This window comes from Peromyscus eremicus, chromosome 17, assembly GCF_949786415.1.
Source record: "Peromyscus eremicus chromosome 17, PerEre_H2_v1, whole genome shotgun sequence".
NCBI lineage: Eukaryota > Metazoa > Chordata > Mammalia > Rodentia > Cricetidae > Peromyscus > Peromyscus eremicus.
This window is the reverse complement of record NC_081433.1, coordinates 50022503-50050397: the sequence shown is the minus strand read 5'-3', so window position 1 is coordinate 50050397 and position 27895 is coordinate 50022503. Positions and strand designations below refer to the sequence as shown.

At 43.9% G+C, this 27895-nt stretch overlaps 1 protein-coding gene across 1 annotated transcript; it reads right to left on the bottom strand.

Moving 5' to 3' along the window:
* Positions 1-26: 26 nt before the first annotated feature.
* On the bottom strand, positions 27-16378 carry Cbr4 (carbonyl reductase 4). The gene is made up of 5 exons (XM_059244719.1): positions 16174-16378; positions 14085-14205; positions 12234-12367; positions 8395-8529; positions 27-494 (listed from the first exon to the last, which is right to left on the bottom strand). Exons 1-5 carry the CDS (start codon positions 16313-16315, stop codon positions 316-318), a joined length of 711 nt encoding a protein of 236 aa, XP_059100702.1. The 5' UTR covers positions 16316-16378; the 3' UTR covers positions 27-315.
* Positions 16379-27895: the final 11517 nt, after the last annotated feature.

Sequence of the window (27895 nt, the reverse complement as noted above, 5' to 3'; positions counted from 1 at the left end):
AAAAGTCCAGCTTGATACACTTAAACTATATCACAATCAGACAACAGAATTTTCTATTTTCAAGGCAAAAATACAAATACTGGTGCATATCTCTTACAAAATGTCTATGTGCTAAAATTGCTATGGCCTCTAAAGATAGAGGATTCATACCTTTTAGATTACAACCGGTCACACATTGTTGTTTTGAAACATGTTCATACAAAGATAGAACCATTTTTAGTAACAAATGTCACCCATAGAGCTATGATAGCCTAATTAATAGAAAAATGTGCACGTGACCCCAGTCACCAGCCATCAGCACGGAGTCATCTCTAATCAGACGGTGAGTTGCAATCCTCCATCCACAATCAGAACATGTCCTGTGATGTACGGCGACTCCAAAAGAAAGACAACCGCATGCGCCACTTCAAGAGCGTCTCCAAAGCGCCCAAGAGGGATGTTTTTCTTTAAATAGTCTTCTTTCAAGTGCTTTGTCATGTCCGTGTGAATGAATCCTGAGAGAGAAATGTTCAGTCAGTTAAAGTATAGACACTAAAGACGGTTGTTCATCTTTTATAAGGAGAGTTTGCTTCTGAGAATGGGACATTATTAATAAACACTATTAGGAAATACTGAATATTGTTAGCAATTAATTAAGTGTACAATTTTATTCACTTTAACTCAGTGAATCTTTATTGAACACAAAAATGCCTGACTCCCAAGTCCATGACTCAGCTCTTGGCAAACATAAAGGTAGCGCTGTGGAATGTAGTAGGCAGATACAAACATAAATTAAACAGTGCATTCTTTGGATGACTATAATCTACGAGAAAGGAGGCAATTGCTGCATGCCCAGTTGTAATGTAATAAAGTCTGGTGAATCCTCCTATAACGCTATAAATAAAACACTAGAGAAGTGATTTTCACACAGATGGGGGAGAAAGTGAGAAATAGCATTGAGAGAGGGCATCACAAAGATGGTCCCATGAACAAATTTTGCAATCCTAATAAGAATTAATCCATTCCACTTACTAAACCAAGATAATTGATGAGAGGATAGCCCAGGATTCCAAAGTCCCCATAAGAAAAACTCTTATGGTCATATCTAATTCTGATAAAAAAATATACACAAAAGATGAAATTTTTAACTCCATATTGGTATACACGCTATAGAGTATACAAAGAGCAAGTTCTGCAGAGTGAAATTCAATATATATTCAATAATTCACAATGAAAATATGTATGCACACATATACCAGGATCATCTATAGGTTTAAGACAGTAGTTCTAAACCTTTGGGTCTTGACCCTTTGGGGGTTCAATGACCTTATCACAGGGGTCACATATCAAATATCCCGTATATCAGATATTTACATTATAATTCATAACAGTAGCAAAATTACAGTTATGAAGTAGCAATGAAATAATTTCATGGTGGGGGGTCACCACAACATGAGGAACTGTATTAAAAAGGGTCACAGCATTAGAAAGGTTGAGAACCACTGATTTAAGAAATTCCTACAAGATTATAGAGACAAATATATATCACTAGTAAAATGTCACCACATAATATCTTGTCTACTAATTAATACTAAAAAAATTGTTTGAGACATGGTCTCCCCAGGTAGACCAGGCTAACTTAAAACTCACATAAATCCACCGGCCTCTGCCTTTCGAGAGCTAGGACTGAAGGCCTATGCCACCATGCCCAGCTTCTGTCACTAGGTTTTGTTTTGTTTTGTTTTTTAAAATGCAAACAGTAACCTAGAGAGCAGCAGGTCTGGGAAAGTTTATAGTCCAAGGTGACAAAAGAATACTCAATGTCAGACAAGCCATAGGAAATGAAAGTTCACCTACACACACCATAAAAAGTTTTCAAATTGGCTTATGTTAAACTCAATCATTTATAAGTTAAATTATATTATCATTTACAAATGATGTTTGATAAGTGCGAGCTAAACACTGGATTCATCTGCTAGTTTATTATCTAATACTATATAATTAAGTTTACTTTGGGCTTTCACTTATGAAAACTTAAATCTTTTCTTTAAAGTCCTGTGAGAAATAGTTGTAGATTTTTTTTTTCCTACCATAAAATCTGAGACAGTGAGAAGTTACTCATGACATCTGGAAATAAATTGAAAGATCTTTCAACAAGGAACGGGTTAAGACCTGATACATGGCAGCATAAAATAATGTTGGTATTAATGACAGAAATGGAGATTTCACATCTGTAATCTTAGAAGGTTATGTTTGAATCCATTACATCACTACTGAAAACAAGGTGAAATACACATGCCAAAATGCTAACATTATCATCTGATTATCACTGGACACCAGAGTGACAGTAGTTACCAGAATTATACACCAGATGATGATTCTCTTTGTACTTTGCTTTTTAAGCTGTCCACACAGATATACATAATCTTTGCACTCAGATAAAATTATTGAAAAAATATGAACATTATGAGTTACAGATGGTCTATACTGAGGGCCAGAAATAACAAAACTAATGTTGTACTACTTGAGTTTGCCTGTGAGAATATACTGTGAAACACAAACCCCTCTACAATAAAACCTCAGCGCGTTTATTTGAAAAGTCAGCAACATTTCCTTTCATCTTAAACACAGGGGGTGAGAAGAAAAGGATAAAGACAGACAGCCTCTGTGGACCTTCAACTCCTGAGCAGACCTGCTGTTTTGAGACAGGGCCTCACCACGTAGCCCTCGCTGTCTGGGACTCCCCTACGTCATCGAGGCTTGTCTCAAACTCAGAGACCCACCTGCTTCTGCCTCCCGCACGCTGGAACTAAAGGAGCGTGCCACCACACCTGGCCTAAACACGAAGCTTAGTTCTTCCGCGAGGAGCCATAATCCAGCAGAATCCAATTCTCTTAAGAACCTGTGAGTCTGATGAGATCCAATGCTGTGTGCTATCCCACTTCTTTTCGAGGATGCCCCAGAGAAAATGAACCCTATAATCACCTCAGACTATAAAAGTTGAGTGAAATAAAATGGCTAATGTTAGTGCTGACAACTTTGTGTTACAATCCCTAACCTAAGGCTCGGGGGACATTGCAGAAATGGGTGGGAAGGTCTTAAGATGGCAGAGCAGGAGGTGTGCTATGAAATTGTTTTTTTCTGCATGTGACAGGGAAGCTGACCTCATGAAGTCTCAACAATGCGGTCACCTAAACAAGACCTGCCCAGTGACAATTCCAGCTGACACAGCAGTATGGGGGTTGGGAGGGGGGGACCCCACAAGGCCTGACCCCGAGATAAGAGCCACAGCCAATGCATGGCTGCTGAGAAAAGGAGAAACAGTCTCCTCCAAGGCTGAGTCCCCAATAGGCTATCTAATCCCAAGGAGTCAGCCCTAAATCCATACACATCCAAGCCACACTAAGAGGAAGGAGCAGACTGTTACACGTGCATAACACATGTATCTATGTACCAATAATAACTGAAGAGGAGATCATGAGTATGAGAAGGAGTTGGGAGAAACAGAAGGGGTAGCAGGGGGAGAAGGAAGGGTGGGAATGATATACAGTATTCACGTATAATCTCAAAATTTTTTAAATGAAAAGAGAAAAATCCGTTATCTTCTCAAAAAATTCATGATACAACTGTCTTTTACTCTTTAAAATTCTAACAAAATTGGGCTGGAGAGACGGCCCAGTGGTTAAGAGCACTGGCTGGTCTTCTAGAGGTCCTGAGTTCGATTCCCAGCAACCACACGGTGGTGCACAACCATCTATAGTGGGACCTGATGCCCTCTTCTGGCATAAAGGCGTACATGCAGATAGAGCACTCGTACTTAAAATAATAAATACACCTTCTAAAAAAATTCAAACAAAATCGGCATAAAGTGTTTCACATTAACTCCATAAACTCAGCCGAAAAAGATGTGTTTTAATCTAAAAAACAAACAAAAACAAGCCACAGGAAACCACAGTAGCCATGGCTTATGAACACTCTTGTCAGTACAGGCTAGTGACTTTCAGGCCGACTTCCCACTGGCTCCGGTGGTGTTTGCTGTGGTGAGGAGACCACTGGATTCGGGTTCGTGAATCAGGATTCTGTCCCCTGCTCTGCCACACTGTAAAGCTGTGAGCGAAGGAGGCTGCGCACTAAGCGACACAGGGCTGTCCATGTATCACAAAAAGAACAAGCAGACACAAGATGGCGAGTCCCTGAGGATTCCTTCTGGCCGTGCATGGCTGGCTTTTGAATAAGAAGTCTTCATGACTGGAAGGTTAGGAAACTGAGAAAAAAAGAGCCCTCGTTTCTTACAGAATTTCTTACACACAAATAGGTGTGTGGCCATCTACTACCTAAAAGGAGTCTCCTCCACAGCTCCAACTCGGAAAACAAGGATATCAGTTGTCAGAGGGACCCTCCGCAGCCCCTCTCCAGAGCTGTGGACGCATACTAGCAGTGGCTATCTCACAGAGAGCTGTTGGCCATCACTAAACTGTAAAACCTAACACTGAAGTGGGTGTGGAGGGAAGGGAAGGGGCCGGTTAGACGGTTCAGTGGATAAAGGCGCTTGCTGCAAAAACCTGACGACCCGAGTTCAGTCCCCAGACCCAGTGATGGAGAGGGCAGAGCCGTGATGTCCCCTGGCCTCCGCGAGTGTGCCGCAGCACGTGCACACGTGGCATGAACCACAAATGTTCTGTTTTGGTTTTTAAGGAAGGGGAGAATTTGCCCCGACACACTAGTTTTTCCTCTTGGATCATGTCTAACGAGAAAATGAACATACATCCCTACAGATCCTTCTCTTTCATCCGTGGGGTCTTTTTAATTGGTACTTTATTTGACTGCATTTTAGGTGTACAGAACTATGGAACAAAGGCTCCTGTGCTGATCTCACTGCCCTCACCCCTTCCTCCCTCCATTTCTGCCATGGTCAATATCTCACCTTAGTGTGGTTACGTGCTACAGCTAATGAACAGTACAGACACGTTACTAGGTAAAGTCCGCGGAATCCTTGAGGGTCACCCTGTAGTGTATAGATAGGCTTCAACATATGTCGTTGTCATGTTATCCACCATTAGAGTACCACACACAGTAGTTACTCTGACCTGCCCTCTCTGCAGCCTTTCAGACCTCATCTGTCTGCTCAAGTTCACTGGAAATTAAATAAGAAATGTTAAGCTAATCTCCTAAGACAAATCACTTGGGCTGTACCAAATGTCAATGTTATCGTATGCCAATGCTCATGAACCATGTCTCCCTTAGAAACACATTCACAGGCCAAAGCACTACATATCAGTTATCTCTTAGGTACCCCACCCCATCTATCACCGAGCTGAGAGGAGACATTAGTGGTCCCCAAACATCCCACACACCTATCATTATGCTGTTTCCTTTCTTTCCTCAGCCCCCAAAAGACACTCCCCACATCATTCCTACTTGTAAAGCTCTGGGAAGGTTGCTCTGCTCGCCTACTTTTGCTATCCCTGCATTTGCCAAGACTTAAATGGCTATAAAAACTATAAACTACCAGTAGGTGCCACTCTCCAACAGAGGATGCTGCTGCATTACTTCCCTGGACACTTAGAGATTTCCAACTGGCTACAAAGCCACCATCCCTTAGACCAAGAAACGGTAAGTGAAAGGACATGCAATCGAGCAGCTCAGAACCAAGACACTACACTTCACTACTGGATATACAATCACACACCCAGTATGGGGGTGAGAAGTGGTGTCTGGGGATCAAACTCAGGGCAACTAGGCCACACCCCAAAGCCCACTTTTAAAATATGAACTCTTTAGAGTCTGGGATACTCTGACTCCTAAAAGCAAGCATGTAGTTCTTGTCCAGTGAGAATTTGTATTTATAATATCTGAAGAAGGTACATGTCATTGATTCATTTTGACTAGTAATTGACTATAGTCAACCTATCAACTATTACTTCTCATATTCATCGATTTCCAATTATTGAGATTCATCTATGATGACAACTTTACTTTATAAGCCAAGTAGTAAATACCAAAGCTTAGCAAGTACTTTAAAGAACAAGATCTGGGGCTGGAGAGATGGCTCAGAGGTTAAGAGCACCGACTGCTCTTCCAGAGGTCCCGAGTTCAATTCCCAGCAACCATATGGTGGCTCACAACCATCTGTAATGAGATCTGGTGCCCTCTTCTGTACACATAATAAATAAATAAATCTTAAAAAAAAAAAAAAACAAACAAGATCTTTAAAGAAAAGTCAAGGATTTAGGACAGAATGACAGTCTAACTCATTATTTACCTTGTTCCCAGGTTTTCCTCCTACAATTTGCTTTTCAACTGTTTTCCTACTAATTGGAACCTCCACCTGAAGTTAATAAAGAAAATGAGACATAAAAATGAACAAACCAGAGGCCTGAGGGCTGGGAAGATGGGTCAGTGAAGAACGGCTTAGGTACTAGCATAAGACCCGCAGTCTGGACACCCGGGACCCACACCAAAGCCATGCATGGCAGACCCAGGGAAGACAAACAGATCACAGGATCTCGCTAAGCTTAAACAGCAAGCTTCATGTTCAGTAAATATAGTGGAGAAGCGATTGACTGGCTTCCACCTGGGAGTACATGGGTAAGTACATCATAAGTGCACGTTTGTTAGCTCTGTTTAAGGATCTCGTGAAGAAGCTGATATATCTTAATATCAAAATCAAGTCAATAAATAACCTATAGAATTGATTTAATCTTGTCATTTCAATCTGTACTATGTAACATTTTATACACACACACACACACACACACACACACACACACACACACACTATAATATTACAAAGGCCACTCTACTAAGTGGCCATGTAGATTTTTTTAGCCCCAATGATTGCCCTGGAAAAATAAGATCTTTACAAAAGACTCCACGGCACTTGCATAACACCTTTAAAACTCCTCCCCTGTATACAAGCTGGATCCCAGCGTTCATCCCATTGCCTTGACAACTAATCCACAACAGACATCCTTCAGCATCTCCCTAGTGTGGTACCCATCACCATTCTACCTCCAGCACTTGACATCGCAGTGATTTGTTCGTTTATGTCTTCCCAACTGTATTCTGCATCTTGCAGCAGAAATATCTCATTCATTTTTATTACCCCTGAACCTAGTACAGAGGAAGACACCCCAGGACATCTGCTGCATGAGTCTGTGAATTGGAAAGAAGGGCCTTCCTCTCAGCTAGTCGGCTTTTACATCACCAAAAAATGGAATTAACTCCTCATTATTCATACCACTGCAACCCCCCAAAGAGAAAGGGCAAGTGCGAGCCATTCCCACCACAAATCAACCACCCTGTAGATGCGGATGGCTGGCTGAGCCAACACCGACCGTGACAGCCTGCACAGAGCATACAGAAGCAGAGAGCCAGGCCAACAACAATGACATGGAATTACAAGGAAAGCTTTTGTTTGGTGGACCTTTCCCTTTTCCCTTCAAAAATCGGACATCTGAGCTGTAATAACTTCCTTAGTGCTCATGGATTTGGAATGTCTCAACTTAGCTAGTCTGAGACCAAACAGTGAGCTGGGATGAAGGTATGTTACGCAGTAAGCAGGTTCACAGAACATCCTGAAAAACACCTGCCAGCTGGATGTGAGCATCAACTCTCAGGTCCCAGCTGGAGCCAGGAGGGCGTTAAAAAGGAAAGGTGGCAGAGGTCCACAGCAGTGCACTCGCCTACAAACGGCCAGTCACTCCAAAGAGCAAACTTTACACAGGTGATTAATTCTTAAGTATTTAAAATTACAGGAAATAAAGACCGTATCTAGGTGTGGCTTAGCAGTGAGACACAGATCTGAATTATGGCATCTTTTTATTAGCAAATGGCAAACAATATACAAGTGGAAAAAAGGGGGATAAGGAAATAAATACGTAAACAAGTAAGAAACTAGAGAATCCCAGATCATTTAGAGAAGAGACAGTAGCAGAAGGAGTAAACGACATAAATGTTACGATTCTAAAGGAAACCTTGGGGACACTATTCTTTCAGCTTTCCATGAAATGGCCAGGTAGCTTTCGGTAAATTACGTTGAACCCCTGGTCACAATCTTCTAAAATGTCGGTATGGCTGGAATAAGCCAGGTGTGGTAGAGCAAGCCTACAACCTCAGTACTAGAGGGCATGGTGAAGACCCCGGCTGGAAACACAAGATGACCTCCAAGGTTCTCTGACCGTAATGTATTCCCTAGCTTGGGCAAAATTTAAAAGTAAAGACTTTGATGTAAAACATGAGGTCCAAGAAAAGTTCTTTAGCCACTAGTCCATTATTTCTTTCTACAGTGATTTTAGAGAGACACTATCCAAATGTCAATTAATGACTAGCAATTTACCAATTAATGGGCAAACAAATGGCCTTTCTTTATGCCACAAAACCATAGTATGGTTATTGTACGAAGTCTTCACTGACCTGGCGCAACCACATTGACTCTGATTTTCTTCCGCGCGACCTCCTTAGCAAGGGAGCGTGAAAACCCAATGAGCCCTCCTTTACTGGCACTGTATGCCGACTGGCCCACGTTGCCTTTGAAACCAATGATACTCCCTGCGCGGAAAGAAGAAATGGAGTAAGTGTGAGCCAATGGGCTTGTTATTTGAAAATTCATATAATGTACAGTCAACAAACCAGAAAGGGAAACCCACCTTCCTCCACTCTTTGCTAACATGAGTACCTCTAAGTATTGTCCTTTAAGGAGTAGCATTTAAAGGGTTCAACCGGATCCAGACACACACAGCAAACAGAAACGGAGAGAAAAAGATGTAAAACCCCTAGGAACAGGGAAGAGGCTTACATGATTTGTCATGTATGTGAAAGACTGGAAGAGGTCAGACAGGAATGCTGGGACTGACAATGTGATTGTATGAATGAGAAAAGTCCCCCTAGGCTCAGACAGCTGAACACCCGGCCCCCAGGTGGTGTCGCTGTTTGGGGAGTTTTCGGAGGTGTGGCCTTGCTGGAAGTGTGTCATGGGGGAGGGGTGAGCTTTAGGAGTAGATCGCTTCACCCTGCTCCCAGTTCTCTCTCTACTTCATGCTTGGGGTTGAGAGGCTGTCTGTCACCTCTCAGCTTCCTGCTTCTCCCACCATGCCTGCCTCCTGCCTCGCCACCATGATGGACATCATGGTGTCCGCAAGGGACCATAAGCCAAAATAGACTCTCTCTTTTATAAGTATTCTTGGTCATGGTGTTTTATCACAGCAGCAGCAAAGTAACAAGCACAGGCAGAAGTAAGATAGAGCCAGAAGATGTAAAATGAAGGCTGATTCATTTTATGATTCTATTGTAGATATGAACGAGTATTCCCGTTCACCTGCAAGAATGAGTCCAGTACATTTCAACTACTGTCAATCATAATCAGCCATACAAACTTCCTAACAGTGCAATGTTGCTACTTTTGTTTATATTTACCTTGTACTTGCTAATAAACATTACTCAGTGACCTTGTCTAATAAATATGTAAGAATAATTTATAATTCAAATATCAATTTATGCAAATGCATGCTCGCAAAACAGAAGTAGGGAAGTAATTTTCTGCACCACTGGCCTGTGCTTACAATATAAAAATTGAACAGGAACCTAAGACACACACACACAAAAAAAAAAAAAATTGAAATTACTTTAGAAAAAGAGAATATTCTCCTTTTTTATTATAATCAAGAAGCCCAATGTTAAAATGTTTACTTCTATTAGACAGTAAACTATTGCTTTATGACAGTAACTTGCCCCAAGAAATACACTGTAAGGTGGGTTCACAGGGGTGCAAGCACCCCAGAGCGTGCTTACATAAAGCAAGCTGTTATAGCCCACTTCCTCTGCACTATATGGTATTTCCCACTGTGCCCAAGCTACAAACCTATGTAACATGAATGCACAGATCGGCAAACAAGGACAGGCACATGTGTATCTAAGCATGAAGAAGAACAGTAAAAATAGTAAAAATAAGCTACAGAACAACTGTCATGTATCTGTCCTTCACCAACTGACTTGTCACGTGGCACATCACCAAATGTGGGCCCTCAGTTAAGACAGGAAGAGGACTGTGCGGCACAGGAAGAAGGACAAGCCATCAGGTGAAGGAGAAGGGTGAGCAGGAAAAGGGGTGTGGGGGAGAAAGAAAGACAAAAGCCACGATCCAGGCATGGCAGAATGGTCCAATGGGAAGCTTCGTAACTAGCAATCAGACCACACTCCGTTTTCATTTGGTCAAAGTCATGACTTCTGAAGAGCAACCAATCTACAAGTTCAGCCTTTTCTGTGGTACTTTTCTATAGAATAAGTATGTCCACTTATTATAAATACACCAGTCTTAGCAACATACTAAGATTTGGGGACTTACGTTTCTGAAACTTATCTAAAATACAGGTATTTTAACAAATATGCCCTGTGATATCCAGGCACAATCTCGGGTCTGTGTGGCGGGTCTTAAGAACCCCAAATCTGAAGTGGCTAGGTCAGAAGGCCACAGGTCCCCAATTCCTCCTGGGACAGAGCTTTAACAAGCACAGTAACTCTTCTGCAGCTGTTCAAGGTATTGCTTGTCACTTAAAAATAAAAAGCAGACGGTCTGCTACAATTTTCAAATTCTAAACTGAAATTAAATCCCATGTTACTCTGCACTCTCCACTCTTCAGGCACGGATCCTGCCTCTTCTCGTGGCTCCAACAAACTAAAGGCTGCTTCCCTCCACTCTGAAAAGCTGAGGTTTATTTAATCTTCCTTAAATCTTGACACTAGACAGATCCGTGATCCATGCAATTGCTGTAAATAATTATTACGTAGCCTCCATGTCTACAAGGTTTCTTTTTAATTTGAAAAATTAGATTGGATATCTTTGCAATTTTTAAAGATAAAATATAATGACATCATTTTCTACCTCCTTCTTCCAGCCCTCTCATTTGTCCCCTCACAATCTCTCAAATTAAGACTCTTTTTCTCTTTATTATTATTGTTACTTATATATAGATGCATAAAAACAACCTGCTGAGTCTTTTTAGTGTTGCTTGAATGTAATGGTATCAGGCCTGACCACTTGGTATTGGACGACCAATTGGATGGCTCATCCCTGGGGAAGGCTATTTCTCCTGTTCTCAGCAGGCCTTAGTTTCCTGTAGCTCTTTGTTTAGGGGTAGGACCCCTTGAGATTTCCCCCTTTTGTCTTAGCAATGTCTACTGTGGTGGTCTGAAAGAAAATGGCCCCCAAAGGGAGTGGCACCATTAGGAGGTACAGACTTATAAGAGTAGGTATGGCCTTGTTGGAGGAAGTGTGTCACTGTGGAGGCGGGCTTTGAGGTCTCATATGCTCAAGCCATGCCCAATAAGACAGACCACTTCCTGTTGCCCGTGAGTAAAGATATAAGAATTCTTGGGGCGGGAGAGATGGCTTAGAGGTTAAGAGCACCAACTGCTCTTTCAGAGGTCCTGAGTTCAATTCCCAGCACCCACATGGTGGCTCACAACCATCTGTAATGAGCATCTGGCATCCTCTTCTGTGTACATAATAAATAAATAAATCTTTTAAAAAAAAAAAAAGAATTCTCAGCACCTTCTCCAACACCATGTCTGCCTGCCATGATGATAATATACTGAACCTCTGAAAGTGTAAGCCGTCACCTCAATTAAATGTTTTCCTTGTAAGAGTTGCCATGCTCATAGTGTCTCCTCACAGCAATAAAACTCCTAACCAAGACATCTACTGATATATCACCATCCATTCTTGCTTAGGCAGTCATATTGTTGAGGTATCATGCATGTAGCATCCTGGTCATTTCTAGGAAACACAATCTCACAGTACATTATCTGGCCCTTTGGCTATTACTGTCATTATAGGTTTGACAAAAGAAAAGAAAAGAAAAGGAGATGCCTGATTTCTCTTGAAAATTGAAGCTGCTGACAAAATTGGTATGGCATTCATATACAGCAAGTCTACTAGACGTGTGCAGCTGTGGCCTCTCCCATCCCATACAGTCTCGGAACACTGAATCTAGACGTCACTTATCACATGGTGTCTACTGTCGTTTTTAATACTTGGCGAGTCAGTCATTTAACGCCCACTGACTCCTGTGGGGATGTGCATCTGTGAGTTGTGTCTCCTTCACTGAGCAGTTAAATACTTTCCCCACAGATAACAAAGGGATCCCAATTTCACTGTTGATGAAATAAGTCAGTGGACTAAGTACTCTGATTTTTATATGCAATATAAATAATATAACATAAGATAACACAATCAAGCCACGAGGGTGGGAACTCACCTACATTAACGATAGAGCCACCCTGCTGAATCATCGTCCTCATGGCAGCTTTGCAGGTCAGCATGGAGCCCAAGAGGTTAGTGTGAAGCTGAGACACCATATCTTCGGTTCTTGTTCTTACGAAAAGAGCATCTCTACAGGACAGAAACAGTAGGAACATCAACAAGTATATCAAAGCATACATATGGGGGGGGGGGGTGTTAGGGAACCGGCTCAGAGTTAAGAGTTCCAACCGTTCCCAGCACCCATGTCAGGAGGCTCACAACCACCTGAAACTCCAGCTCCAAGGTACTCAACATTCACTTCGGGACTCTGCAGGCAACTGCACTCGTATGCACATTCTCAGACACACATGCACACACATACGCATGCACGCATATACACACACAAAATTTTAAAGTGGCAAAAGCGCCGGGCGGTGGTGGCGCACGCCTTTAATCTCAGCACTCAGGAGGCAGAGCCAGGCGGATCTCTGTGAGTTCCAGGAAAGGCGCAAGTGAGTTCCAGGAAAGGTGCAAAGCTACACAGAGAAACCTTGTCTCGAAAAGCCTAAATAAATAAATAAATAAATAAATAAATAAATAAATAAATAAAGTGGCAAAAGCAAATCTTTTTAAAAATCAAGTCAAAACATATGTACAATTCCAATTTAAAATACAGTATAAGCCATGCTTTCTAGCTAAGTGCTGGGCCGTCCCACTTTGAACTTGACTTTAAAACCACTAAAGTAGCTATTGATGAGCCAGAGAGAAACCACATGGTGGCAAGATTCTCTGCCTCTCCACTGGAGTGGCAAATGCTGCCAGTGGCTAAACACAGGATCAAGCAACCAAATGGCCTAAGCTACTGCCAGTTTTGCCTTGTTTAATGAGACTGTGAATCTAAATACTGTTCCCTAAACTCCGCTTTTAAAAAAAATGGCAGCCTCCTACCCTATTATTATTACATTTATCATTCTATATACTACATTAGGGGTAAGCTCATGATGACCAATGGAACTCAGAACACTGGTTTCCTATGAGAAAAGACTAAGGGGGTCTTCTGGCATGCTGGGCCACGTGCTGGTGATGGTATGTTAGGACTGATCCAACCGGACATTTATCTCAACATAGAAGAATAAGGCTCGGTGATTGAGAACACATACTTATCTTACAGAGGACCCGAGGTCAGTTCCCAGCACCCATATCAAGTAGCTCACAGCGGCCTGCATCTCCAGCTCCATGGCTCTTTTAGTCTCTGTGGGAACCGACACACGTGTGTACATACTAACATGCAGGCACACATGCATGCACCTAATCTTTTTAATAAAAGAATGTATGGATTGACAATTTTCAAAGCATGTCTTTTCAACTAGAAGTGAAAACAGCCTAATACATTACCCCGTACTAATTACGGGGGGTTTGAATGAGAATGGTCCCCGTAGGCTCATAGATTTGAGTGCTTGGTCCCCACTTTGGGACCGAGTTTGGGAAGGATTAGGGAGTGTGGCCTTGTTGGAGGAGGTATGTCACTGGGAGTGGGCTTTGAGGTTTCAAAAGACTGGCCCGTTCATTCCCACTGTGCCCCATCTCTGGCCCGTTCCCACTGTGCCCCATCTCTGGCCTGTTCCCACTGTGCCCCATCTCCCCTCCTATATGGAGGTCACGATGAGTTTGCGGCTGTTGCTGCTACCATGACTTTACTCCACCAACCTGACTCCAGCACTCTGAAACCATTCCTCAGTTCAACACTTTATACATTGCCTCGGTCATGGTATTTCGTCACGGCAATGGAAAAATAAGAAGACATGGACCGATTAAGAAAAATCTCTTTTAAAAAGATGTAAGAAATGTACCTTCATCTTTGACCAACCTGTTAACACCAGCTGCATTTACCAAGAAATTTACTGGACCTAAATGCTTCTCCATCTCTTCAAATGTACTTTGAACATCCTGTTCTTTAGCGACATCACAGCTAAATGCCAAGTGGTTTCCTACAAGACAAAGTGAAATCAGAATTGCCTACAAATCTGAACTGGAATTTTGAATGTATTTGCTATATGATTAGACTATAAGGCAAGCCGGTGTTGAGCCTGGAGATGACCGCATGTCATGGGTTCCTGTCCTCATGGACCATCTAATGAAAGGGACAGAGTGGGCAGGAGTGAAGAAGAAATAGTGAGGTTTTGTTTCCTCCTTCTTGTGTTTGTTTTTGCTCTGAGACAAGGTCTTCTTACTGTGCTGCTGAGGCTAGCCTCAAAACTCAGCCTGAGATTACAGTGGGCACATGAAATACGATATCACAGAAAACTAACTGGAACTTGGACATTTTCTGGCTAGGCGTAGTGGTACCAGGCTATCCACCATGCCAGGGCTTGCTGGATTCACAAGTTGAAGGCTATCCTGGGTAGGTAAGACCTCAGATCCTTAGGAAGGAATAAGCTTAGAACGTTTAAAAATAAAAACAGTCGGGGCCAGCAAGATGGTTCACTGGGTGAGGGTACTTTCCACTAAGGCTGATGATCTGGACTAAACCCTTCGGATTCACATGGTGGCAGGAGAGAGCAGGCTGTCCCCTGACTTCTACGTGTTCACCATGGCACATACGTACCCACCCACCTAAGTTAAAAGAAAAAAAAAATCAATTTTAAAACCTGCAATAAAATCTGGGCATGGTCACTAGCACATGCCTGCATGCCCAGCATTGACACAGGAAATTGGGCAACCGTAAGCTTGTGTGGCCAACATGGGCAGGGGAGGTGGCTTAGTAGAGCTCTGAGTTTGGCCTCTATCACCACACACAAGCCATTATACTTCAAAGGAAAGTAATTCTCTATTTAACAAGCTACCATGTTAATTCACATGCCCTCAACCTCACTGTGTAGCCAAGTTGAAACAACAGTACGTTGGAGAGCCACAGAACAGGTGTGAGCACCACAGAGCACCGTGGAGTATCAGTTTTCTGGCAAACTGAAGGCAGGGCTGACTGGGGGCTGGAGTCACACCTTGTGTTCACACCCAGGTTGTACAGATCCCACATGGTGCTCCCCTGTGTTCCCAGCACCGAGGAGGCAGAGGCCCGATCTGGATCCAAGGGGAGCCTAGGCTGCACAGTGAGGCCCAGTGTCGGAGAAAGTAGGCTGGAGGTAGACATCACACGCAGGTTCAAAGCGTGCTTTGTACTACAGATGTCACTGGCACAGCACAGGAAGGGTAATCTCAGCAGTGGGGCAAATGAGGCACAAGAATCACGAGTTCAAAGCCAGTCTGAGTTACATATCAAGACTGCTTCCATATAAGTAAATAAATATAGCAGACACCCGATACACCCTCAGATCTCTAAGACCCAATGCTTTTCCGACAGTGACATATATTTGTTTCTCCATTCTAATAACCACACTGCCTTCCGTGTTGTCTTCTCACAATCATCGAGACTTAAACTTGCAATTCAATGACTAATCCGTTATTAACAATCGGGGGGTGGGGGGGCTGGGGGGGCTGGTATTGGAATGCAATTTAAAGGATCTGGCAAAACAAATTAGTAACTTATTAAAAGTGTTTGATCAGCTTGGGGAAAGCAGCCCTGATCTAGCAACTGGCTTGCTACTTAAAGAGTTTCTCTTTTGACATACTGTTGTGTGCCTTCGCATAGGGCAAGGAGAGCCCACGGCAAAATACAAGCTAGCCGTTTCTACCCGGGGAAGCCTGACCTTCCTGACTTCACTCCTTTCGGTCAGATCGCGTCCGGTTCTCTCCTACCAGAGGCCGGAGCAAGGACGGCTCTCCATGTCAGTCCTGGCCGTGGGGTGACAGCCCCACTGAGGACTTGGTCGTGGGTCACGAGCGATCCGGTTCACAGACTGATCTACATACAGGGCCAGGGGGACCCGGGGGGCCGGAGGACTCAGGCTCGACGGCGGGCACCGCGGCCGCGCGGCGGGGGCACGTCTTCCGGTACCTACCGCCGAGCTCGCCGGCCGTGGCTTGGGCCACTTGCAGGTTTCTGGCGACGATCGCCAGACGGTAGCCCTTCTGTGCCATGAGCTGAGCTACAGCCCTGCCGATCCCCCGGGAGCCTCCAAACACCGCACAGACTTTGTCCATCTTGGACCCCCGGACCGGCCAGATGGATCCCAGATGGGAGTCAGAACGCCTAATAAAAGGCACAGCTGCCGGGTAGGGGGGGGGGGGGGGGAGGGAAAAACGAGTAAGCACCCCCTTCGAACAGCCGACCCCGGCCACCAAACAGGGCGCAAGGAGTTAGACGTCGGCGCGCACGGGCTCGTCGGTGTTTGCATTGCATGCTGGGACTTGAAGTCCTCGCTGTGAGGCCCCCGCCGGCGCCTGTGAGCATTGCAGGATCCTTGTTGCTGGCTGCCTCTTCCCACGCTGGGATAGCCGGTTGGCACTAAGGTTCAGGGGACCAAAGGTCATTTGCTAAGAGATAATAGAGTTGCCAAAACCGTGGACTTTCCAGACTTTTAGTACCATATTATGTCCTTTGGGGTGTGGACATGTCCTGGCTTACCTACGTTTTTTACTGTAGCCAAAACCTGTTGGAGAAATATGAGGTCGTCCCCCCCACCGCAAGTTAACGTAGACATTAGCCTTGCACTGCAACATTATTATGAGGGTGGATGTCCTGTCGAAAAACACTAGCCGGACGCGGTGGCATAGGCCTGTACTTCCCGAATTCAGAAGGTTGAGGCAGAGGGATCACTGAGAGTTCAAGGCCAGCCTGGTCTACAAAGTGAGACCCTGTCTCAAAGAAAACAGCAAAGAAAGAACACTGTGTAGAGGTTCAATAAATGTATATGGGGTGGTGGTGGCGGCGGCGCACGCCTTTAATCAGTACTCGGGAGGCAGAGCCAGGCGGATCTCTGTGAGTTCGAGGCCAGCCTGGGCTACAGACTGAGCTCCAGGGCAGGCACCAAAACTACACGGAGAAACCTTGTCTCGAAAAACCAAAAAACATACATACATACATACATACATACATACATACATACATACATACATACATACATACACTCGCTCCTCTTTTTGAGACAGAGACCTGCTATGTTACCTAGGCTGGGCTAGCACTCACTGCATAGCCCAGACTGGCCTCAAACTCTCCATGAGCCTCCTCCCTCAGCCTCCAGGGTGCCTGGAGTACAGGCATGGGCCACCACACCCCTTAAATGAATGATCTAAATAGTCTGAAGATTAAAGAGCAACCTTAGATCATTATTGACAGTATTGGGTTCCTGTGCTCCTAAATAAGATGTTCTGAGTGCTTAAAAAAAAAAAAAAAAAAAAAAAAAAAAAAAAAAAAAAAAAAACAGCTGGGTAGGGGTGGTGCACACCTTTGATCCCAGCACTCCAGAGGTAGAGGCAGGTGGATCTCTGTGAGTTTGAGGCCAATCTGGTCTATAAATCAAGTTCTAGGATAGCCAGAGCTAAACAGAGAAACCGTCTCAAAAAAACAAAACAAAACAAACAAACAAAAAAAATGCAGCTGGGCATAATATAGCACGCCTTTAATCCCAGCACTAGGGAGGCAGAGGCAAGTGAATCTCTAAGTTCAAGGCCAGCCTGGTACACAGAGGGAGCTCCAGGACAGTTGGAGCTACACAGGGAAACCCTATCTCAACTCCCCCATCCCCCCAAAATAAATAAGTAATAATAAGTCATCATTTGTTACCATTCTAGCGTAAAAGGAAACGTTTCTTGACAGAGTATTAGTAAACTAGATTCAGAAAATATAAGCCATGGTTAAAAAAAAAATACACAACCTGGGGCAACAGGATTAATTCACATAAAACACTAGTGAGTTGAATTATTTAGTAAAGTACGGAGTTGTATTAACACACCAGAAGTCAAAGAAAGAGGTCAGTGGGGAATGAAGGTGTGGAAAGCTGAATCTGTGCACTGACCTGAAAATGGGGAGGAAAGTTACTTTATGAAGGTTGAGCACTAATTTTAAAATTTTTCATTTTTCTTTCACCTAAATCCAAACAGGATTTGAGATGGCTGAAGAATACATGAATTGTTTTTCAAGTGTTCTATTTTATTGTAGTTTTTTGTTGTTGTTTTTGTTTTGTTTTGTTTTTCGAGACAGTGTTTCTCTGTGTAGCTTTTCACCTTTCCTGGAACTCTGTAGCCCAGGCTGTCCTTGAACTCATAGAGATCCCCCTGGCTCTGCCTCCCAAATGCTGGGATTAAAGACGTGTGCCACCACTGGCCAGCTTTTGTGTTCTTATTAAGATAGGGTTTTGTCACGTAGTCCAGGCTGGCTTCAAACTCATGGTAGTCTTCCCTGAGCCTGGTAAGTCCTGGAGTTGCAAGGTGTGCCCCAACTCTCCAGGCCAATATATAATTGGATATAATATGGGTTAATCTCATGCAAGTCTTGTGCAGGCAACCACAGCTACTGTGAATGCAGCAGTCCTATAAGGTTCAGCGGAAGCTGTTTTGCCTCGTCTTCCTGGAACTCTGGCCTTTCTTCCCCCTCCTCTGCAGCTTTAGGGAGAGAAGGTGTGATATAGGAGTCCCATACACTTTTTCTCTGTGTTTCCCACCAGTTGCAATACTCTGTATTAATTTGTCATCTACTGAATAAAGAAGCTTTTCTGGTAAGACCTAAGAACTACACTAATCTATTGGTTATAAGGACATGCACTTAGAAGTCATTTTGATGGACATAGGTCCATGTAGCAAAATAAAAGTAATGCGTTGAGTTCTAGAGTCTATGGGCTTCCTAGTGTTAGGGTCCTGGAGAAGTCCCCAAAAGACCACCATCCACGTATGCAAACAATAAGAACGTTTATTATTCCAGCATGCTGGGCCTGCCATCCCACACACAGGCAAGATGGTGAAGACCCCAGAGAGGTGTGCGGGCTCCCTTTAAGCATAGCCAAGGGGAGGTCTTAAGGCAGTTAGGTCACTTTAGATATGATTGGCTCAAGCAAGTAGCAATCACATTGGTACATTTCAATTGGCCAGGGCTAGTCAGGGGCTGGTCAGGGCTACAGTTTTCCATTTTTGGGAAGGTCTAGACAAGTCCTAGGCTTTGTCCTTGAGCTGTTGGTGTGTGGGGGTGGGGGTGGGAGGATTGGTCTAGTACATGCAGTTCTTCTTGTCCCTGTTGACAGGGGTCTTGGAGATTGATTGTCCTTTGTTCGTGGCTCTTCCTCAGAAACTGCCTGCTCGGTTCCAAAAACCCTGGGACTGAGGCTTAGTTCCTAACTGAGTACTAGGACAGGCTGTCATATTTGCCTGACCCTCTCACCTAGCCACAAGTTCTTGGCCATATTGACAGTGCCAGCTATGGGTTTTCTCCAGTGGAGGAGGCCTCAAACCCTATGAGAAAGTTGTTGGTTACCCTATGACATTGATGCCACTATTGAACCCATGGACATGTTCTTATTACAGCTTTCCAGGTTCATATCAAGACCACTGATGAGTTTACTCTTCAATCAGCCTACATAGTGCCACTTCATACTATGAAAGCTAACCCACAAAGAAAAAGCTTCCTGGCCAATACCAGCTTGACTTCTACAAGTCCTATGGCCAAAGTGTGTGCTGTGTTCAGCAGGAGGGTCTTACTGTTACCTTCTGATGGGTAGCCAACAGGAATAGTAACAGTCTGTGTTATCTTGAGGGTCTCTAGACTCCCCTTGACCAACAAGTTTAGGGGAGATATCTCACACCCAGCACTGGGCTTTTACTTGTTAGCTTACAGATTCTGGGAGAGTACTATTCCTCTATGTAAGATATGGAGTTAATTATTTTAAAAAGCAAAAAATGGTAAAGACTTGGTGATAAAAAGCCTATAATCTCTATAGTCCTTGGAGAGCTGAGGCATGAGGTTTGAAAGTCCAAGGTCTACCCCGCTTACAGAATGAGTTCAAGAATAACCTGGACAATTTAGTAAAACGTGGATTGGACAAAAATTAAAAGATGAAAGGTGGGTAAAAGGTCATCAAATTATCTCAGAGGGTAAAGGCACTTGCTATGTAAGTCTAGTAACCTAACTTCCATCCTGGAACCCACACAAAGATTGATGGAGAGAACCAACTCCACAAGGTTGTCCTCTGACCCCCACAAGTACACCATGGTACAGGCACCCCTAGACATACACATCATGTACACAATAAATAAACATTTTTAAGATGGAGGTGCAAATCAGTAGAATCACTAACATATTGTGTGAAAGTGCCTTGATTCAATCTCTAGTATTATAATAAGATCAGTAAGAATATTAACCAGCCTCAACTGCTCCTTCTTCCCAAAGGTCAGGACCATAAAGTAAGGTCGTAAGAAAACTTGACGCAAATAAAGTCATGATATAAAAATATTTTTAGTGCTGAAGATATGGTTCAGTGGAAGACCAGCACTGAAGAAAATAACCAATTCTAGTGAGCACTAAAGAGATACATATATTACTCTGAGTTTCCTAGTAGCCACAAAACAATGGAAATATAATTACATGGAGTAATCTCTCTCTCTCTCTCTCTCTCTCTCTCTCTCTCTCTCTCTCTCTCTCTCTCTCTCTCTCTGTGTGTGTGTGTGTGTGTGTGTGTGTGTGTGTGTGTGTGTGTGTGTAGTACTGGAGACTGAATCTAGGGACTCATGCATGCTGGCAAGTGAACTGAGCCATGTCCTGAGCCTGTGTAGTAACATCTGTGAGAAACTGACATGGTAGTTGTGTAGCAAGTTGGTCAGAGTAATATTCTCCCCTCGAGAGTCCTCCCAAAGGATACATAATGCTAAATAGCACTCTTTATGAGGGGGAAGAAAGACTGTAAAAGTATCTCTATAGCATCTATTCTAATATATTAAAAGCAAATACATTAGGATATTCAACACCATAACCCAACATTCAGATATAATAATAGGTCTTTGTGTGACCAAAATGATTAGGAAAGAAGGCTGATTACAGGAAATGTGGGACAGGTTGGGTTATAGTGAGCTTTAAAGCCATATGCAAACATTGTACTGGAAAGGTTCTGCCTGCTTTTGACTCTGGAAGTCAACATATAAAAGCTACATTTGAGAATCACTAATGTACACCAGGAATGTTGGTGAATGCCTGTGATCCCTTCACTAGGGAGGTTGAGGCCGGAGGATCATGAGTTGGAAGTCCATCTGAACTACAAAGGGAGACTCTGGTTCAAAAGTAAAATTAATCTGTAGGTGATGTTAAGGTGTGTTGGGTCCAATTCAAAGCCCCTCTCCCACGACACACCCACATGTGATCTTGGAAAGGAAAAAGCTAGTTGGTCAATCAAACCATCAGAAACAGTGGTCATATTCTTGACATCGGGCATCATACACAAAGCAGAGAAGTTCAGTCTTTCCAAACAGTCCTGTCCACTTCATAGCAAAATTTGGGGTGCTGTTTTTCCATGAAGAGTTATTTTAACAAAAGCATGTGCTTTTAGAGTTGTGCCACCTGTCAAAAAGATGATTAACATGTGATGCGAGGTGACATCCGGCACTCTGCAAACCTCCCACTTTTCTCCCAGTGCACACACGGCAGACAGACAGACTGAGCTTCCCTGTCAACACATACATCAGTTTAAACCCCCAAGGCTATTATTTATTTTTCCCTCTTAATACAATATCATTACTTCCCCAGGTAAAGAGTCCCCCATCACAACCTGTCAGCCTTTAGCAGAAAGGATTACTGAGTGAGGAGGCTTTGCCCTAGTCCCCTGGTAACAAAGTCAGGACCTGTAAATTAAACTGGGTCTCCCCTGCCCAGCAGGACAATGAAGAAAGCCATCACGGGAACACACACTCCACCTCAGAACACATGTCACTTTCCTGGTATGATTTTCATCATATTCTATACGTTTGTTTCATTTAAACCCACATAGGATATTTTTCCTCTGTGCCTTAATAATCAAAAGAGAAAATTCTCGTATAGAAGGTCTGTTCTACAATTTTTAGAACATTCTTTATATTATATTTCTGGTTTCAAAGTGAGACAATTTCATTGCCAAAAAATTTAATTTTCAAAGTAAGTAAGAATTCATTAGAAGCATACATTTTAAATATGTAAGTTGTATAGTGTGTGAATGTGTTCCAGTAGAATTATTATAAATATGTTTTTAATCAAAAGCCTATCACTTCAGTATATGAAGTTTGAAGCTACAGCTAATTGTGAATGCATTGTGCTTTCATGGACATTTCTTACCACAAATGAAGATTTATAAATCCTGAGATTCCAAATAGAAAGTAAATTTTGTTTTGTTTTGTTTCTATGTATCTGGGTGGTAGTGAGATAGGGTCTCATGTAGCCCAGGCTGTACCACGTAACTAAGGATGACCAGGAATCCTATTCCTCTCTCAGCCTCTCGAGGGCAGGACTTACAGGTGCACGCCACTATCATAGCTCTTCATTCCATTTTTTGAAACAAGTTTTCACTATGTAGCCCAGGCTGACCCCAAACTTAATATGTACCCCAGCTTGCTGTGAACTCAACAGGTTCCTGTCACCTTCCTGAATGTAAGATTATAGACATGCATCACCACACCAAGCTAGAAATTCTGTTTATAAAAATCCACACGGAGCCAGGTGACGGTGGTGCTTTCCTTTAATCCCAGCACTCTGGAGGCAGAGGCAGGTGGATCTCTGTGAGTTTGAGGCCAGCCTGGTCTGCAGAGTGAGACTCAGGACAGGCACCAAAACTACATGGAGAAACCCTGTCTCAAAAAGCCAAAAAGGAAAAAAGAAAAAGAAAAAGAATTCACACCAAGATGTTTTGATTGCTATAAAAAATAAAATCACCTGGGTGGTGCATGCCTTTAATCCCAGCACTCAGGAGGCAGAAGCAGCCTGGTGTACAGAGTGAGTTTCAGGACAGCCAGGGCTACGGAGTGAATTCCAGGACAGCCAGGGCTACAGAAAGAAACCCTGTCTACCCCATATCAGGGGGAGAAAAAAAAGAATTCACAAATCTGACTTTATGTTGATGGATAAATCCTTCCCAGACCAAGAACTTACAACTGGGCAGTCCATAACTGAATGTCCCCCTTTGCTGCCGTATAGTCTCCCAGAAGTCTTTGGGAGGTGGTGAGCAATCTGTTTGGCCCACACTGTGTGGGTCATCATCTAGCATCCCAATACAGCCCATGATCTTATTTCCAGAAGGAAAATCCCAAGGCTGCCTCTGTGTGGCTGCACAGAGCTCACGGTATTTATGAATACAAAGCAAGTTAGACATTCTTGTTGTCATGCTTCATCCTTCCAGATCATGAGTCCTACAGCAGGTGCTCTTCCACCATTGACAAAGTACCCTTCATTTTGGGGTGTGTGTGAGAACTTCATTTTGTCAATTGAACTCATATTCATGTCTAAGAGGTTGGCATGAGGGATATTGGTTATCTAAGGCAACTCTGGTGCTTATGCCTACCATCTCTTCCTCATCCCACATGGAGTCACAAAGTCCTGCTGACTCCCCAGCCCCGTGGTCACTCTAGCTATGTCCTCTCCTTACTCCTCGGGGGCCCATCTTTGTTCAGGCCCTGAAAGACAAATACAGCTCCCTCCTCAAGGAACCGGCCTTGTCAATAGGCCCTCCACACCACCACCAGAGGGCTCTGTCTAAACTGGAAAGTCAGTCTCGCTGGTCCTGAATAACACCCTGAAATAGCTCCTACAGCATGAAACAAAGTCCTCCCCGTGAGCGACCAGCACCCTGTCCTCCAGCCTTCCCCCACACCACCTCCATAATCGCACAGTCCCACCCACAGCTTCCCCGGGCACTCAGCAGTCTCTGTGGTAACCAGTTATGTCACACATCCCTGCTTTGACAAACCCTGTCATCTCCATTTCTAATGCTGCCTCTTCCCTTAGTAACACCCAATTTATCATCCAAGACACAGCTCAGCACCTTTTTTTTTTTTTTTTTTTTTTTTTTTGACGCGGACACTGTTATGTTTAAAACTGGAATGTTGCCTTACAGGTCTAGGTTTTGAACATCTTATCTCCCAGCTGGTGGCAGTGTTTTGGGGAGGTTGCAAAACTTTGGGGATGTGGGGGCTCAGCTGGAGGAAGTGAGTCCCTAGGTCTAAGACTTGAAAGTGACGCTGGCCTCTGGTTTGGGACCAGTTTTCTCTGCATCATGATCCCCGTGATGAGAAGACCCACCACCTCACACTCCCTCGATGGACCAGGATCCTCTGCTTCGTCTACCTGTGGCGAAGATCTTTTTGCCATAAAACAATATATGCCACGCCTTACTTTTTCTGTCGGGTATTTTTATCCCAGAGACGTGGGAAGTGATAAATGCACGTAGTATTCCCAGTCCGTGGGGGAAGATAACAATGCACTTTTTCTTTTTAAATCTTTCTCATGACGTTGGAAGTGTCTGCACGTCTGCTTTGTGGAAAGACCTTGACTTTAGATTCTAGAGCGTCTTAGAGAGATACTGAGTGCCCTTCCAGGAAAGTGGGGCCTGGCAAGATGAATGGTCAGCTGAATGTAAAGTCTCCCCATCATTGGAAATGAGTATTTTGGGGAATGAGGTCACCTCTTTTCCCTGGATTCTCAAGGGGAGTTTTTTTACCTAAGATGATAAAGAACTTCCTTCGCTTAGTTGTGAAATCTCTGAATGCAGAAACTCTGTTAATGTTTGTTTTCCTAAGTGGAGCGTACTTCCTAGAGTTTGTGAATGTGATTAGTGGATGAATAAGTGAGTGAATGGAATAACTCATTGCAAAAGAATTTATTGCTATGGGCAAGAACCCCTGATGGATATTATTATGATTTAAACGAACCTGGCTGTTATTTTCATTGGGAAAACAATTTGGCAGGGAAGACAGACCCTACACAATTGTGCAATTACTATTTAATTACAAATGTAGGCGGGCCTACAAAGACGTACAGACTGTTAGGACATAACTTGGGGCTTAGGTCAGAACATTTTCTTTGAGGATACAATGTTCATAAAATAAATTACTAGTAAAAACACATTACAAAGAATGGCAGCTCCGATTTCTACCCTATGATAATTTCTCATTGCTCTGACCAAATATCTGGTGGAAAGAACTTGGGGATGAAACTCTTTGTTTTGGCTCATGGTTTTAGGGGATTTCACAGGGGGCAAACCATGGTACCCATGGTAACCTGTGGGACACATCAGATTCAAATCACAATATTAGGTTCACCAAGAGACATGGTCATGTGTACACAAAGAATAAAATCCAAATAAAAAACTTCACTTCGAGCTCAATGGTTAAGAGCTTTTGTTGCTTGTAGAGGACCTGGGTTTGGTTCCTAGAACCCACATTCTCCCATAACTCCAGTTTCAGGGGAACCTGACACCTTCTTCTGGCCTCTGTGAACACCTACATACATGTGAAACTAGCACATACATTCAGACACTACACATAAAATTAAATTAAAAACATAGCCAACAACTTCATTTTGAGGTGTGTATGTGAGTGTGTGTGTGTGTGTGTGTGTGTGTGTGTGTGTTCTACCAGATGTCTGAGCCACAGATGTTGGTTTCTCAGTCACTTTCCATCTTGTTTTTGGAGACAGGGACTCTCAAACTCAAACTAACCAATTCAGCCAGGCTGGCTGGTAGCCAGCCCGAAGGAGACACATGCCTCTGCTTCCCCAGGGCTGGGATTACAAGTACAGGCCACTACACCAGGCTTTTGTGTGGCTGGGGAATCAAATCAAATCCTCACACTTACATAGCAAACACTTTACTGACTGAGCAATCTCCTCGGCCACTAAACATTCACTTTGAACGAGATTGTTAATCAACGCAGGGGGTTGGTGTGTTTTGCTCCTGGACGAGATCTCTCAGCCAGGAAAGGCTATGCGGAAGCATAGTGCCCTGCTGTGGAACTTTTGTCACCTGCCCAGAGTCTTCCAGTGGTTTGAAGGTGGTTCTGTGTGTTTCAGATGATCTAAGTGTGGCCTATCTGCCAAGTCATGCATAAAAATACTCGATGTTCCCGAAACTTGTTCTGTAGCTGGCCAGCCCTCTGACCCCATCCTCCTGCTCACTCACCTCCATTTCTCTGTTTCCCTGTCTCCTCCCCAGTTCTACCCTTTCTGTGGCAGTTTTATAACATTCTCAATTCACCGGCTGTGCATCTCAAACCAGAGAGAGTCTCCCCGATTCTACAGGTGCTTTTACTGACAGGCTATACTTGAGATTCTGGTGTAGCTCTACATCACTGTGGTGGCCTCTGGATGACGCCCGGGCTCTGCATGTTCTTGAAAGCGCACCTGAGAAAGCCAGAGGCAATACCACAAGGTTTAACCTGTGAGACCGGACTGCAGTGTGGTGCCTTCTGCATTCCTAGACGGCACCTATGTGACCATGGGAATATTTGACTGTGATGGTTTTATGTCCCTCACATGTCTTTCAGAGACCCAGCCCTCAGCTTGGTTTTGGACTGCACAGTCATGCAGACTAGAAAAGCTGGATCCTGTTCTAGTCTGTTTCTCGGATGCGGTGATAAACACTGACCAAAACCAACTGTGTGTGTGGCGGGGGGTGCCTCCATGAGACTAACCTGCAGGCATGTCAGTAGGGCATGTTCACGATTGTTGATTGATGCTGGAGGACCCAGTCTAGTGTGGGCTCTGCTACCCCTGGGCAGGTGGGCCTGGACTGTCTGAGAAAGGAAGCTGAACGTGAGCCTGGGAACAAGCCTGCAAGCTGAGTTCCTCTGTGAGGTCTCCTTCAGGTCCCTGGCTTGAAACTTTGCCTTGGCTTTCCCCTCCGTGATAGACAACAGACTGTAAGACCAAAAGCTCCTTTCTTCCTCAAGCTGCTTTTGGTCATAAGTGTTTATCACATCAACAGAAAAGTGACTGACACAGACCCTGTGCAAAAACATAATCAAAATAGGTCTCTCTATGCTGAGACTTAGGCCAGGTTTAAAAATAAAGAAATGAAAACCTCCCCTCAAACGAGAACTGAGATCTAATACCCTGACTCCCAACACACGCTGACCCCCAACACACAAGATTGACATGTTGAAGTCCTGACCTCCACTATGACCTTGTTTGGAGTTAGAGCTTTTAGGGAAGTAATTAAGAGTAATGAAGTCCTAGGGGTGGGGGCCTGGAGTACGACTGTCTCCTCCATCCTCTTGACGTGACCACTGCCATATTGAAGCAGAGTGACTTCGACAACATACAGGAAGTCACGGCAATGAAATCAACAGCGAGGTTTACAGTCATAGTCACGGGGCTGCTCACATCTCTTCTTGGGGAAGGGGCCATAGATCTTTAGGGGACCCTTCTCTGGGTTTCCAAATCCCCTTTCCCTCCTGTCTGAAAGTGTTTCATAACGTTTCAAGTAAAGAACGCCTGGGGGTGGGACTTTCTGGTGGCGCGTTGCCTATGAGTCACCTTTGCTCCTGGAAGTGACTCAAATAAAGTCATTTATTCACCAGACCGGACTTAACTGGATCTTTCTATGGTCTGTCCACTGCTTCCCTATTTGGGGGTAAATAAATCTCCTATTTATGTTTCCCCAGACAAGTCACATGCTAAGCCCCTGATGCAATTGGACTATGTTCTTGTCTGGAGGGTTAAGAGACACATAGGGAATGCTCACAGGAACGCGCTCTCCCCGGCCGATACCCTTCTCCCTCAGCCTCCCTCTCCCCGCCTCTCTCCCTCAGTGCTTGAAGAGGAAAGGCCATGTGAGGACACCCGGG